This window comes from Malaya genurostris, chromosome 1 (genome assembly GCF_030247185.1).
Source record: "Malaya genurostris strain Urasoe2022 chromosome 1, Malgen_1.1, whole genome shotgun sequence".
NCBI lineage: Eukaryota > Metazoa > Arthropoda > Insecta > Diptera > Culicidae > Malaya > Malaya genurostris.
The window spans coordinates 8,498,142-8,512,801 of NC_080570.1; the positions used below are offsets into that span (position 1 = coordinate 8,498,142).

General features: G+C 38.1%; 1 protein-coding gene across 1 annotated transcript; it reads left to right on the forward strand.

Annotated features, from left to right (window-relative positions):
• Positions 1–249: 249 nt before the first annotated feature.
• LOC131431583 (V-type proton ATPase 116 kDa subunit a 1-like) lies at positions 250–11,039 on the forward strand. The gene is made up of 6 exons (XM_058597401.1): positions 250–783; positions 8,018–8,160; positions 8,218–8,742; positions 8,803–10,384; positions 10,455–10,626; positions 10,690–11,039. The coding sequence occupies exons 2-6, from the start codon at positions 8,044–8,046 to the stop codon at positions 10,784–10,786; spliced, it is 2,493 nt and encodes an 830-aa protein (XP_058453384.1). The 5' UTR covers positions 250–783; positions 8,018–8,043; the 3' UTR covers positions 10,787–11,039.
• Positions 11,040–14,660: the final 3,621 nt, after the last annotated feature.

A 14,660-nucleotide genomic window follows, 5' to 3' on the forward strand; every position in this document is an offset into this window, starting at 1 on the left:
TAAGTACGAAATCTGTTCAATAACTCAATAATTGTGATTGTAATACCGAAATGTTGTTTAAAATAATCAAACTAAATCACGATTTCTCTTCCGCACAGAAAGAGTCTGGATGCAGCCACTGAAGAATTTGGCTAGATCGAAACCCAAATCTGGCTAATTGGTAACCCTGCCGATCGCAGTGACCATTTCTTTGCCGGCTGGAAGAAATGATCATCATCATCCTCATCGCGCACCAGTGATGGCAATAACGATCGCATATGCGTGTGACGAGTTAAGTACGAGCAGAGAGAGAGAGAAAGAAAAAAAATCAGAGGAGAGAATCTAATGCCAAATTAGCTTTCATTATCGTCATCATTCACAAATCGGACGGAGCGTGATCGTTGGTTGTTGGTTGGATCTGAGTTATTGTCGCGAACCAGGTGACCACAGAAATTGTTTACTTCACCAGGTGGCGGGACGGTTTTGTGAAATGACGCTATTGTGTCTCGATCGCATCGAAGCCATTTACCATTCGGAGCTGTTGAGAGGCAGCAGCAGCAACAGCAGCAGTAACCAATCATCCGGACCGTAGATCGGTTCAGTGATATGCTGCTTATCAAGTTACGAGATCCGAAAGCCGACCGACCGACCGACTGTCCGTACATTAGCTCTAGTGCTTGGTTAGTTAGTTGTGAGTAACCATTCGAGGAAAAAACATCTCAGGAGCATTCTGAGCGAGCGAAGTGAACTAACAACCAAAAGGATCTGATCGACTGTTTCCTGCGAAGAACTGTGAAATTGAAGGTAAGAATAGATTTGTTTGTTTGTTTGTTTCCGTGCCTACACTAGAATATCATCACGTGGATGACTGAACGGCGTCGGGGGATAACCAACCGATCATCATAGTCTCAGATGCTTGTTTTGCACTTGGAGGCACACACAATGCTAACTGAGAACTGATCATGTGTGTCTTGCCGGAGAAGGTTGTTGCCAGCCAGCTAGGAAATATTGCGTGTTGCTTTTCGTTCTTTCTATTATTCGCTTTTCAACAGATTAGTTTATTCAAAAGATTTCCGAGCTAAATTAAAATGTCATGCAGGCTGAACTTTCAAACCATTGCCAGCAGCCTTGACATAAACTGACAGTCAGTTGAGCTGCCGCCAGCTTAACTTCACTGCCTGTAGGCAGACCCACAAGTCAGCGCACACTTGGATGTGATTATAAAGTACAAAACTGCCGAGGGACTGGTTTTGTACCGATGAATTATGTTGGAACCAACATTTCAGTTATCAATCATTTTTCAGCACTCCACTAGCCAACAATATTGATACAATATTTTAGAAATTTGGTTTAACTTCAACAGGCAAAACAGGTGATGCTAACAAGCTAGTGCTAATGAAACGTCATATGATCAGTGTTTAGTGTAGTTAGCACTTCGGTAGCAACGTACAGCAGCGTACATGGAATTCAAGGCTCAAATAGTGCGCTTGTGTTGCCTCCAGCGCAATGGAGGCCGATTCTACGTCACAAACTAATTTTCTACTACGGGCTAAATCACTGTTGTTGGGAGCGATATTTATAAGCATTTTTCGATACATTTGTATGTTGAATGTTCCAATTAAATCAATTGTTTATTTTTTATCATAGCATTAGAGCAAGTAATTTCATTACAATGATAGTTATACTACACGCACAAACTTGACACATTAGATTTAGGAAAAAGCATTTGTTCAAATACTTCTGCATAGCTCTGGAATGGTTGAACCGGTAATCGCCAACCTAAGCAGCAGTAGCCTATCGCTCCGAGAAGATCTATGTTTTATAGAAGCTTTGAATAATTCCGGCTGTTATCAAATTCAAAATATTCAAATGCTCGCATAGAGCTTCAACCTCGGATGCAATTTTATTCGGAGAAATGTGGATGAAGAGATTTTTTATTTAACTTTCATGGAGACGTATTTCAGTACTGATTATAACAGTTCGGCTGAAAAGTTCGTATCGTTCAATAGAAACACACATCTTTTTGCCAAAATTCGTTTTTATTATTCAACATAATTGCCATCAGAGGCGATACAGCGATTATAGCGATCTTCCAACTTTTCGAAACCATTTTTGTAGTACGATTTGTCCTTTGCCTCAAAATAGGCCTCAGTTTCAGCGATTACCTCTTCATTGCTTCTAAATTTTCTATCCGCGAGCATTCTCTTGAGGTCTGAGAACAGGAAAAAGTCACTGGGGGCCAAATCTGGAGAATACGGTGGATGAGGGAGCAATTCGAACCCCAATTCGTTCAATTTCACACTGCTCAGAATCATCAATTCGTTGTTGTTTTTGATCGATTGTGAGCTCACGCGGCACCCATTTTGCACAAAGCTTTCTCATATCCAAATATTCGTGAATAATATGTTCAACACGTTCCTTTGATATCTTTAGGGTGTCAGCTATCTCGATCAACTTAACTTTACGGTAATTGAAAATCATTTTGTGGTGTTTTTCACGTTTTCATCGGTAACAGCCTCTTTTGGACGTCCACTGCGTTCATCGTCTTCGGTGCTCTATGACCAGTACGAAATTTTGCAAACCACTTACGAATTGTTGATTCGCCCGGTGCAGAGTATGGATAACACTCATCAAGCCATTTTTTGGTATGACACATTAGATTTAGGAAAAATCATTTGTTCAAATACTTCTGCATAGCTCTGGAACGGCTGAACCGATAATCGCCATCCTAAGCATAGCAGCTTATCGCTCCAAGAAGATCTATGTTTTATAAAAGCTTTGATTTATTCCAACTGTTATCAAATTCAAAATAATCATAAGCTCGCATAGAATGTCAACCTCGGATTGTACGATTTGTTTTCTTCAATATTTCTAATAATTCTTCATACCAAATGAAATCCTTCTTGGCTCTGTAAATCATCGTCGTTTTTAAAATGATGAACAGGAACGTACAGTTTATTCTTCATCACGCAATTCGAAAATTGTCGTTTGACTTCATTTTATCATCGGAAAAAAAATCCATATTGGAATCCAGCTGTTGTTGTTATGGCGGTTAATACTCAAAGTTTTGGCGTACTAACTAGAACTTAATCAAGATATTTTCAAAGCCCTTCGGAATTTAAGCGTTTAGCGTAGCGTTTCTATCCTTTTTACTGTATTTATTTGAATGTACTGAAGTTTAAAAGCTCATAAATAAAAACTTATGAGATTGGCCTTACATTCGACCTGCTGTTGTAATTATCAAAAAAAAAAAACAATTCTGCAAGATCCTTTACTTTGGGCATAACTCATAACAGTATAAGAAGAGCTCCGGTGGTACTTTATTTTCATAAATGTTTATATTGAATGCCCAGGTCGGTAGTTCAACGCATAAGGTGCTGATCTATCAGTGTCGTATGTTCGAGTCCTAACTTCTTATTGTTAATAGGATCACAACACTGGCCATGCAATAGTCCTTGAATACCTACGAGTCGGCTGCGAACTCTGTTGAAACAGACAGGGTGCAGATAAACTACAGAACGTGGAGACGGCTTATGAAATATGAGGTGATAAAATCAATAGTAGAACGTACATTCAGAGATAGAGTGTTCACCGTAGTTGACCAATCTTCACTTGGGATGGCCATTTTACAGTCCAAATCCAAATCTAGACCGAACTCCAAGTCCAAATCTTAGCTCTAATACAAGTCCAAGTCTAAATCCATCTTCAAATTGAAGTTCTAGTCGAGTTCAAGTCCTAATCCAAGTTGAAGTTGAAATCTAACTCTAAGAAAAATTCCGAATATAAATCTAAGTTCAAGTTGTAATTTAACTCCAAGTCTGAGACAAAGTCCAAGTGTTAATCTAAGTCCTAGTCCAAGGTCAAATCCAAGTGAAATTCCCAGTTAGAATTGCAAGTTCATAATATTTAAAGTTCAAGTCTGAGTTTAAAGTCCTGCACAAATTTGAATCAATGTTCAAGCCAACTTCGAATCAAAGTCTAAAACTAAATCCAAGTCCAAAGCCGTATCGACATCCATGCTACAGTTCAAACTCAAATTCTTTATCCAAGTCCAAGCCCAAATTGAAATCTGATCTCAGAATGTATTAAAATTCCAATTAGAATTCAAATTCAAGTCTAAATCCCAGTACGAGTTCATCGTCAAATTCTAGAGCAAGTCTTAATTGAGGTCCGAGTCCGAGCCCAAATTTAAATCCAAGTCCAAGTTTAAATTCAATACCAAGTCCGATCCTAAATTAGAATTCATGCTTAACTCCAAATCTAAGTCTGAGTCCAAGTATAAATCCTAGTGCAAGTTCAAGTCCGAATCCGATACCAAATTTAAACTCAAGTTCAAGCCAACACTCAAGGTTGAGCCCAAGTCCAAGTCCGGGTAGAATCCCAAATTCATATTCTTTCAAAATTTTAATCTCAGTTCAATTTCAATTTCAAACTTGAGTCCAATCCCATTTCCAAGTCCTAGTACGAGTTTAAGGCAAACCCAAGTCCTAGTGCAAGCCAAAATTCCAATTTAAGGCGAAGTGTAGATTTAAATTCAAGTTATACAACTCTAATTCAGAATTTTCCTTCAAAGATCAAATCCAAATCCTAGCCCAAGTTGAAGTTCAAGTCCGAGTCCCAATCCCAAACTGAAACTCAAGTCCAAATTTGAATCAATGTCCGAGTCCAACCCCAAAACCAAGTGCTATCCCAAATTTAAACACAAGTCGAAATCCAAGCCCAAATGCAAGTGTGAGTTCTATCCCAAAATTAAATTGCAGTCCAAGTCCAAGCCCAAATGTTAATCTGAGTCGAAATTTATATTACAATACCAGCTCAAGTCCAATTCTAAATCCAAGTCTGAGTCCTATTTCAAACTTAAATTCCAAATTTGAGTCTACGGCCGAATTTGGACAAGCCTAAAGTAAATTTGGAGTCTAAGGTAAATTCAAGGTCCTAGTGTTGTTAGGTCGAAATTCTAGTCCAAGCCCTAATTCAAATTTGAGGCCGGGGGTAAATTTAAATTCGAGTCCATGACCAAGACCTAGTTCAAATCCAAGGCTCAGTCACAGTTCAAGTCCAAATCCTAGACCTGGTTCAAATCCAAGTTGAAAGTCTACAGCCAAGTGGAAGTGAACTTTAACTTGAAGCTTTTACTTTTTTATTTATGACTTCTGGTCAGTCAGTAATTTTTACTTTTTACGGTTTTTAACGATATCAAACCAGCTAGAGATTATGAGAGGGGAGAGAATATGAAATTATAGAGCCATAGTACTCAAGGAAGAGCAAGGATGTGAAGGTAAAGTGCGGCAAAGTGAGGCGTGACAAGGGTCATTTTAGTAAGCAGAAGGCTTCTCGTATCTAAACTTTTACCTTCTACCAGAGGAGTCGAACTTAGGCATCTTAGCGATACGAATCATCCGAGTCTCTGATATGTCAGAAAGTAAAGGCAAAGATCGTTTGCCATTTACTATCCTTCTGCTTACTTAAATGACCCTCACTTATCCGCATTTTATCTTCACATCCTTGCTCTTCCTTGAGTACTATGGCTCTATAATTTCATATTCCTTCCCCTCTCATAATCTCTAGCTGGTTTGATATCGTTGAAAATCGTAAAAAAATTAACTTGAAGGTGAAATTCCAAGTCTTAGTGTCAGTCCAAGTACAACTCCAGGGCTCAGTCCTAGTCCAAGTTCTAGTCCAAGTCCAAGGCTCTGTACAAGTCTAAGTAATAGACCAAGTCCAAGTTCAAATCCAAATTCCACGTTGAAGTTGGAAGTGAACTTGACTTGATCTTTTAACTTGGAGTTAAAACTCCAAGTTTAAAGATCAAGTCCGAGTTGACATTTAAGTTCCAGTCCAAATCCACGTTCAACTGTAAGTCCATATCCAAGTTAAAAGTCTTAGTTCAAGTTCAAGTTGAAAATTCAAGTCCATGTTAAAATTCCAAGTCTAGCTCAAAGTCGCAGTCCGAATCCAAGTTGAAAGTCTCAGTTCAAGTTCATGTTAAAAGTCCAAGTCCTAAACCCAGTCCAGATCCAAACCTAAGCTGAAAATCTATGTCCCAGTTGGAAGTGAACTTGACTTGGTCTTTTAATTTGGAGTTAAAATTCCAAGTTTAAAAATCAGGACCGAGTTTACATCCAAGTCTCAGTCCAAATTCAAATTGAAGTGCCATACCCAAATTGAAAGTTTTAGTTCAAATCCATGTTAAGGTTCCGAGTTCACTACCAAGTCCTAGTCTAAGTCCCAGTCCAAGGCTCAGTCCAAGTCCTAGACCCAGTCCGATTCAAATTCAAGTTGAGAGTCTAAGTCTAATTTGGAAGTGAGCTTGGCTTGGTACTTAAATTTGTAATTACAATTCCATGTTTAAAGACACCCAAATACTAGTCTAAGTCCATGTCCAAGTACAACTCCAAATCCCAGTCCAAATCCACGTTCAACTGCAAGTCCAAGTCCATACCCTAGCTGAAAATCTTAGTTTAAAGTTGAAAGTTGAAAGTTCATGTTCAAGTTAAAATTCGAAGTCCACGTTAAAACTCAGAGTCAAGCTCAAAGTCGCAGTCCTAATTCAAGTCTCAGTTAATGTTAGAAGTCCAAGTTGAAAGTTCAAGTCCATGTTAAGATTTCGAATCCACTTCCGAGTCCTAGTCTGAGTCCCTGTCCAAGGCTTAGTCAAAGTCCTAGACCCAGTCCAAATGAATGTGCAATTCCTAGTCCAAACCTCAGTTCAAGTCCAAATCCACGTTCAAGTGCAAATCCTAGTTCATGTTGAAAACTCAAATCCAAGTTGAAGGTTAAAATTTCAAATTCAGCTTCAAGTCCCAATCTAAATCCAATTTGAAAGTCTTATTTCAAATCCAAGTTCAATACCCAAGTCCTAGTTGAAAGTCCAGGTTCAAATCCAAGTTTGAAAACCAGATCCGAGTTCACATCCAAGTCGCAGTTCAAGTCCATGTACGAATCCAAGTGCAAGTTCGAGGCCATGTTCATTAGAGTGCCACCATTTTAGGGTCATGTCTAATTTCGGTAAGCGGCAGTGCTCAAAAGTTTAAGCACCTCAAAGAAAGTTCCTATGAAAAATTTGAGCTGAATCGGATATGGGATATCGCAACTCTAAGATATTTTGCATGGTTTTTTTTTTCGAGATGAAACTAGATCCCGACGTTTCGTTCAATTCTAACACATTTGGCCTCAAACATTTTTTTTCGATTTCGGAAATTTCATGGGAACTTACCCATATCCATATCCGATTGAGCTCAAATCTTTCATGATAACTTTTTTTTGAAGAGCTTGAACTTTTGAGCACTGCCGCTTAAATAAATTAGACATAAACCTAAGCATTGGCACCCTAGTGTTCGTTCATCGAAATCTTAGACAGCGCTAAGGCTAAGTATTTATTTTTTGGCTCTCATTAGTCCCTCCACATCGATTGCAAACGAGTAGTGACGTAGTATTTGAAGAGAGCCTTTTCACTCAGCTGCAACAATGGTTCTGTTCGTACCGTGCTACAGAATTTTTGCATTCATTTAAATTTATTGTACATCCAAAAACCGATCCAAAGAAGCTAGTGTCAGTATTAACTTAAATTTGCGACCTGGCAACTTTTTTTACTTTCTTTAGCCCCGCCTTAATTAATTGTGTGTTAGAATATGTGTGACGTTCCTAAGTCCATATTCTATTTCGAATTTTAGTTTCGATTCGAAAAAAAATATGAAAAAATATTTTTAAATGTTTATTCAAAAGTTTGTTCAACTAAGAGGTAAAGTAACGTTTTTGTTACTTCTTATTTCATTTTTTACCATATTTTAGAACACAAGTCTGTCTACTTTTTCAATTCAGAAATAAATTGTCCGGTGGTACTAAAATGTCTGTCCCTTTGTAGTATTATTTGCACAAAACGAAGAAACCTAAACGGATGTGGTTGTTGTGAACATTGGCTAGAAAGTAGCTCGAAAGTCGAAAACGGTGCGATTATTTAGAATCAAAACTGGAGTTCAACTTTATCATAACGATCGCCCATCAATTCCTTCACCTTTTTTTTTCTTTTCGGATACAGAAAGGCTTCCGACACGATCCAGCAAGATGGGATCAATGTTCCGAAGTGAGGAGATGGCCTTGTGCCAGATGTTCATCCAACCGGAAGCTGCCTACACGTCCGTGTCAGCATTGGGTGAGATCGGAGCGGTTCAGTTTCGTGACGTGAGTAGCCATTATTATACAGTCGATCGAGATGATGATCCCGACCTTTTTTCACAGTTGAACACGGATGTCAACGCGTTCCAGCGGAAGTTCGTAAGTGAGGTTCGTCGCTGCGATGAGATGGAACGGAAACTGCGCTACGTGAATGCCGAGGTGAAAAAGGATAACATCAAGGTGGCGGACATTTACGAAGACCTACCGCAGGCTCCGAATCCACGTGAGATCATCGATCTGGAGGCTCATCTGGAGAAGACGGAGAATGAAATCATGGAACTGTCGCAGAATGCCGTCAATCTAAAGTCCAACTACCTGGAGCTGACGGAGCTGAAGAATGTGCTGGAGCGGACCAATGGATTTTTCTTCGATCAGGAAGTTTCCGCCAACAACCCGGACGCCACCAGAAATAATTTGATAGTCGATGATACACCGACCGCTCGAACGGGAAGTCATCTAGCCTTTGTGGCCGGTGTCATCCAACGGGAAAAGGTTCCGGGCTTCGAACGGATGCTGTGGAGAGTTTCCCGTGGAAATGTTTACTTGCGCCAAGTCGAACTGGAAACTCCCCTCGAAGATCCGGCCACGGTAAGTGGGTTCAACCGGGATCCTTTGTGTTAAATGTTAATTTGTTTTCGTTCGTCATAGGGTACCAACATTTACAAAACCGTATTCGCTGCTTTCTTTCAAGGCGAACAGCTGAAAGCTAGAATTAAGAAAGTATGCGCCGGCTACCACGCCTCGCTGTATCCGTGCCCTAGTGCTGCGGATGAACGGGACGAAATGGTGAAGGGGGTTCGCATCCGACTGGAAGATTTGAACATGGTTTTGAATCAAACCCAGGATCATCGGTCTCGGGTACTGTCAACGGTTGCGAAGGAACTACCGCGCTGGAGGGTCATGGTGAAGAAGATGAAGGCCATCTACCACACGATGAATCTGTTCAACATGGATGTGACCAAAAAGTGTCTGATCGGGGAATGTTGGGTTTCGGTGTTGGATCTTCCGCTCGTACAGAAAGCCCTTTCGGATGGGTCGGCTGTCGTTGGCAGTACCATTCCTTCATTTTTGAATGTCATCGGAACGAACGAGGCTCCTCCGACGTTCAACCGAACTAACAAATTTACGAGAGGTTTTCAGAATTTGATCGATGCTTACGGAATTGCTTCGTACCGCGAGGCAAACCCGGCTCTGTATACGATCATCACTTTTCCGTTTCTGTTCGGTATTATGTTTGGTGATTTGGGTCATGGATTGATTATGACATTGTTTGGATTTTGGATGGTAAACGGCGAGAAAAAGTTGGGTGCCAAAAAGTCCAACAACGAAATATGGAACATTTTCTTCGGTGGTCGGTACATCATCTTCCTGATGGGTTTGTTTTCCATGTACAACGGTTTCATGTACAACGATGTGTTTTCCAAATCGATGAACCTTTTCGGAAGTTCGTGGAGTATCAATTATAATGTTTCTACGGTGATGAAAAACAAGGAACTAACTTTGAACCCGAGTTCCGTCGATTTAGGAACCGAAGTTTACCCGATCGGATTGGATCCCGTTTGGCAGTTGGCCAGCAATAAAATCATTTTCTTAAATTCATACAAAATGAAATTGTCCATTATTTTCGGAGTACTGCACATGATATTTGGAGTCTGTATGAGCGTAGTTAATTACAACTTTTTCAAGAGACGAATCAGCATCGTGCTGGAATTTCTACCGCAGATAATATTCCTGGTTCTGCTGTTTGCCTATATGGTGTTCATGATGTTCCTGAAATGGGTTCAGTACACTGCCAAAACGGACTTCCAACCGCACACACCCGGATGCGCTCCGTCGGTTCTGATCATGTTCATCAACATGATGCTGTTCAAGAAGGGCCAACCCCTGCACGGTTGTGACGAGTTTATGTTCCCAAGTCAGTCATCGCTGCAGCTCACATTCGTCTGTATTGCCGTCATCTGCATTCCATGGATGCTGCTGGGGAAGCCATTTTACATCATGTACACCCGGAAGAACCAGCTGAAGAAACATACCCAAAATGGCACCGTAAATGGATCACCTGAAACGAATGACGAATCAAACAAATCGGCGGTGCACGGTGACCACGATGAAGAACCAATGAGCGAAATTTTCATCCACCAAGCGATTCACACGATCGAATATGTGTTGAGTACCGTGTCGCACACCGCGTCCTATCTTCGTCTGTGGGCTCTTTCACTTGCCCATGCTCGTAAGTAGTTCACTTACTTCACGGACAGGTGACAGGTGTTCGGAACTAACTGTCAATTTTTCTTTTCCAGAACTTTCGGAAGTGCTTTGGAACATGGTACTTTCGATTGGACTGAAGCAAGACTCCTACAAGGGTGCAGTCATGGTTTACTTTGTGTTTGCGGCTTGGGCTTTCTTCACGTTGGCCATTCTCGTGATGATGGAAGGTCTGTCGGCGTTCCTGCACACTTTGCGTCTCCACTGGTAAGCGAAATACTATTCCGATTACGGTAATTTTTTTTACTTAAAATGTTTTTCTTCACACAGGGTTGAATTCATGAGTAAATTCTACGAAGGATTGGGATATGTTTTTCAACCGTTTTCCTTTAAGATAATTCTCGATAGCGATGATGACATCGAGTAAATGTTTTTAACTGTTTGTTTGTAATTGTTCCGAGTGCATTTGTTCAGTATTCTACAGTTTTAAAATTGGTTTTACACGAAAGACACGTATCACGTTACGTTTCTGAGCTCACTTTCGTAGATCGCAAAGATTCACGAAATGAATCGAAATACCTTTTGTTTCTAAACGGTAATTTTAAATCCTAATGTCATGGTAATAATATTCACTAAATAAAAGATAAACACAATTTCCTGCATTGCAATTGTATATTCTTGAAACGTGTTGTTAAAAATGTCTTATTCAGTTGAAAATATTCTTCGAAAGTCTGATTTTCTTGTTTGGTCTTTGACAGTTTTAGTTTGCACATGACACACTTCGATTGGTTTGAGCTGAAAGCTAAGTATGATTCAAAAGTGGTTCTATTCCATTCAAGCCCTGTATATAGGGTGAACAATTCTGACTCGAAAAGGCAAATGACCTCAAGGGTAGAGCCTCATTGTAACAAAAAAAAAATGATGTAACGAACTCTGTAATCAAATGAACGTTTGCTGAAGTTCCGAAATGGTTTTTACTAATATTCAGCAAATCAACTGCCATATCTTGCATGTCGCATTCGCATCACATTAGGTTTTCCGGTTGATGAAATTCAAATTATTATCCTTGTTTAAAATTTGAAAAAGGCTTCTAGGGGTGAATATCTCTTTTACTAATGTTTTTATAGTTAACATAATGAGTCGAAAGACCTTTCAGGGCAATTGTAAGCCAAATTACCGATATCTCGGTGTCTTTCAACCAGGTGTACCGGCATGAAGTGAGCATTAAGATACAAATGTTTCGATAATGAACATTTCCTAATCGTTTAAAAGCTAGGGGTGTTTCTGATCGTTCAAAAGATATGGGAAAGGTTCAAAAGTGTGGAAAATGGATGCCACATGCATAGAATGCAAGATGGATGGAAACCCGAAAAAATATTTGTGAAATTTTGCGTAAAAGGCACCTAAAAAAATCAGTTTTTCATCGAATTGTTACTGGCGATAGAAAAGGGCTTTTGTGTGTGTGTGTGTGTGTGTGTGTGTGTGTGTGTGTGTGTGTGTGTGTGTGCATTATTTGAAGATATTTTTACCGCTCAATTTTCTCTAAGATGACTGAACCGATTTTAACAAACTTAGGCTCGTTGGAAAGCTACTGTCATTGATCAAATAACTGCGACTTCTGGTTCCGGAGATACGATGGTATAAGTTACGTAACCAAAAAAAAACACGTTGATTATTACCGCTATATATATATATATATATATATATATATATATATATATATATATATATATATATATATATATATATATATATATATATATATATATATATATATAATATATATATAAATATATATTTATATATATATATATATATATATATATATATATATATATATATATATATATATATATATATATATATATATATATATATATATATATATATATATATATATATATATATATATATATATATATATATATATATATATATATATATATATATGTATAAGGGTGCCAACATTTTTGAATCACCTCTATTTTCGTAAAGCTCTTGTGCTCATGCAAAGTTTGAGCTAAATCAGGGTCATGGGTAAGGGGTGCTGCCCAGCGGTAAAAGTTTGGAAATTTTCGATCTTTAAAAAGCACCATAGGGGGGCGGTTGGAGTACATGAAATTTCCGAAATCGAAAATTTTGTTTGATGTCAAAAATCTTAAAATTGCATGAAACGTCGTGTTAGTGTTATCAAAAAAATTTTTTTTTGAAAAAATCGACTTTCTGAGATTTTGATATTTTTTCTACGTCCCAGAAAATCAATAAAAAAATTTTTTTTGCGATGGCACTAAATCTCGATGTTTCATGTAATTCTAAGACCTTTGGCATCAAAAATTTTTGTTCGATTTCGAAAATTTCTTGTAACCCTTGACTACGAGGGGCCTTTTTAAAATTAGCCATATGGAAGAATGGGCAGAACTTAATCGTGAATATGTCGACTTGTATTTAAGGCAGCAACATAATTCTTTCACCATTTCATCAACAATATGATCAGGAATTAAGGATAATATTTTGAACAGTGTGAGATAACCATAAACAACTCAAATATTAAGTTTCCTCAAACTTTGAATACAAAGCGGAAAACTCTTTACTTTTGCTTGGCTTTTTCGCGCAAAGACGACGATTTTGAGGTAGTCAGGCACATATCTTCAACTGACTGCGAATAAAAGGGGAGCCGTGGTCGAAAATCTATCATTTCTTCTTGTGCGTTGGATGGAAGCGGACGTCGTGAAAATGATTAATTCAACCAGCAGCTTCGGAGAGTGCACCTTCTGCGTGGTTAAAACCTCAAACGCTCAGGTAGCAACTCTCATTCGCTTTCCGGTCTTCAAGCCTAGACTCTGAGTCTGCTCTTAGTTTTAAATTTAGTTCTTGAACTCAGGTCCAGTTTCTCATTCCAGAATTCTTCTGTTTGATTCTTTTTAGAATCATAATAATACTCCCAAAGAATTATGTGACATTTTACTGTACTCTATGCAACCCATTTTGGTAGTCCTGGCGAGAAATCGTCTTCAAGCTTCAGAGCCTTTTTCCGGAATATGGGTTTAGAATTCAGAACCTGCGTGAAACGCTCAGGTCACAGAGCCAGTTTTCAGGATAATTTGATAAGCTTTGTGCAATTTTCGCAGTGCAAAATTCGCAACAGTGTTTAATTTCTTAGAGAATTACACAATTTGGCCCTTCTGAATGCCAGAAATTTATCTCGTACGGCATTTTTGATAACTTTTTTCACTGAAATTTTTCACTGAAATGATTGACATAAAAATTCTGTATAGTTCTATTTAGAACAATAATTGTATACCCAAAGAATTATGCGAAATTTTCTTCACTATACTGTATACGGCCTATTTTTCAAGCACTTGTAGTTTGTAATAGAACTTTCTGCTGATTTGCTATATAAAATGCATAGCACCGACTTAGAAGCCATTAATGAAAGGTTCCTTTCAGAACCACCATTATTTTATCATTAAGAACTATACTATATATTTCGTAATATTTAATTGAGTGTCAGAATGATTAATGTAACTAATCTGTACTTTAGTTTAGGAGTATCGTTTCAAGTAGTAGTGAAAAAGAGGAAAGCTTGCACAATGAACACAATCGATCAACTAATTGATATTCGAAAGTATAAAGAAAGAGTGTCAGTTTTATTCGTATTCACGACATCCAGTTATGTCTGACATTCCACACCCTTACTTTTTCTAGATTAGCATCACTGTTCTCATACAAATAGGCAACGCAAATGTCAAGCACTAGTTTGGAAAAATGATGCTGACTGTGTGACATAAACACTGAAGCATGCATTTTGTGAACTACTCGAATCAACCTGAATCAATTGGTGTCAGAATTAGTATCCGAAATTATTTAATAAAAGTATGAAATATATTTTCATGAGACTGTTATTAAAAGAAAAGAAAGGAATTATCACACCACTAGGTGGATTAAGAAGGGTTTTTATAAATGAAATTACGTGATACAAAATAAACATATTCTTGACATATTCTAAACAGTTGTTATAAAATAATTTTAAATCACCAAATAAAGATAAAGAGATTTCACGCGCGACTTGATTGTTTATTATTTCCGCTTCATTATTTTTAATATTTATTAAAATTATCAATTGGTTATATTGGTTTATCTAGGCAGCCGGCTACCGAGAATTAAATTTATTTATCAAACAAACACTATTACTATTTATGAAATATGCCGATATAAGTTATTTCTGTTATTAACTTTGTAATAATAATGGATTGGCACAATAGTGTATTTTTATCATTCAACTTATAATCTTGAAAGACATG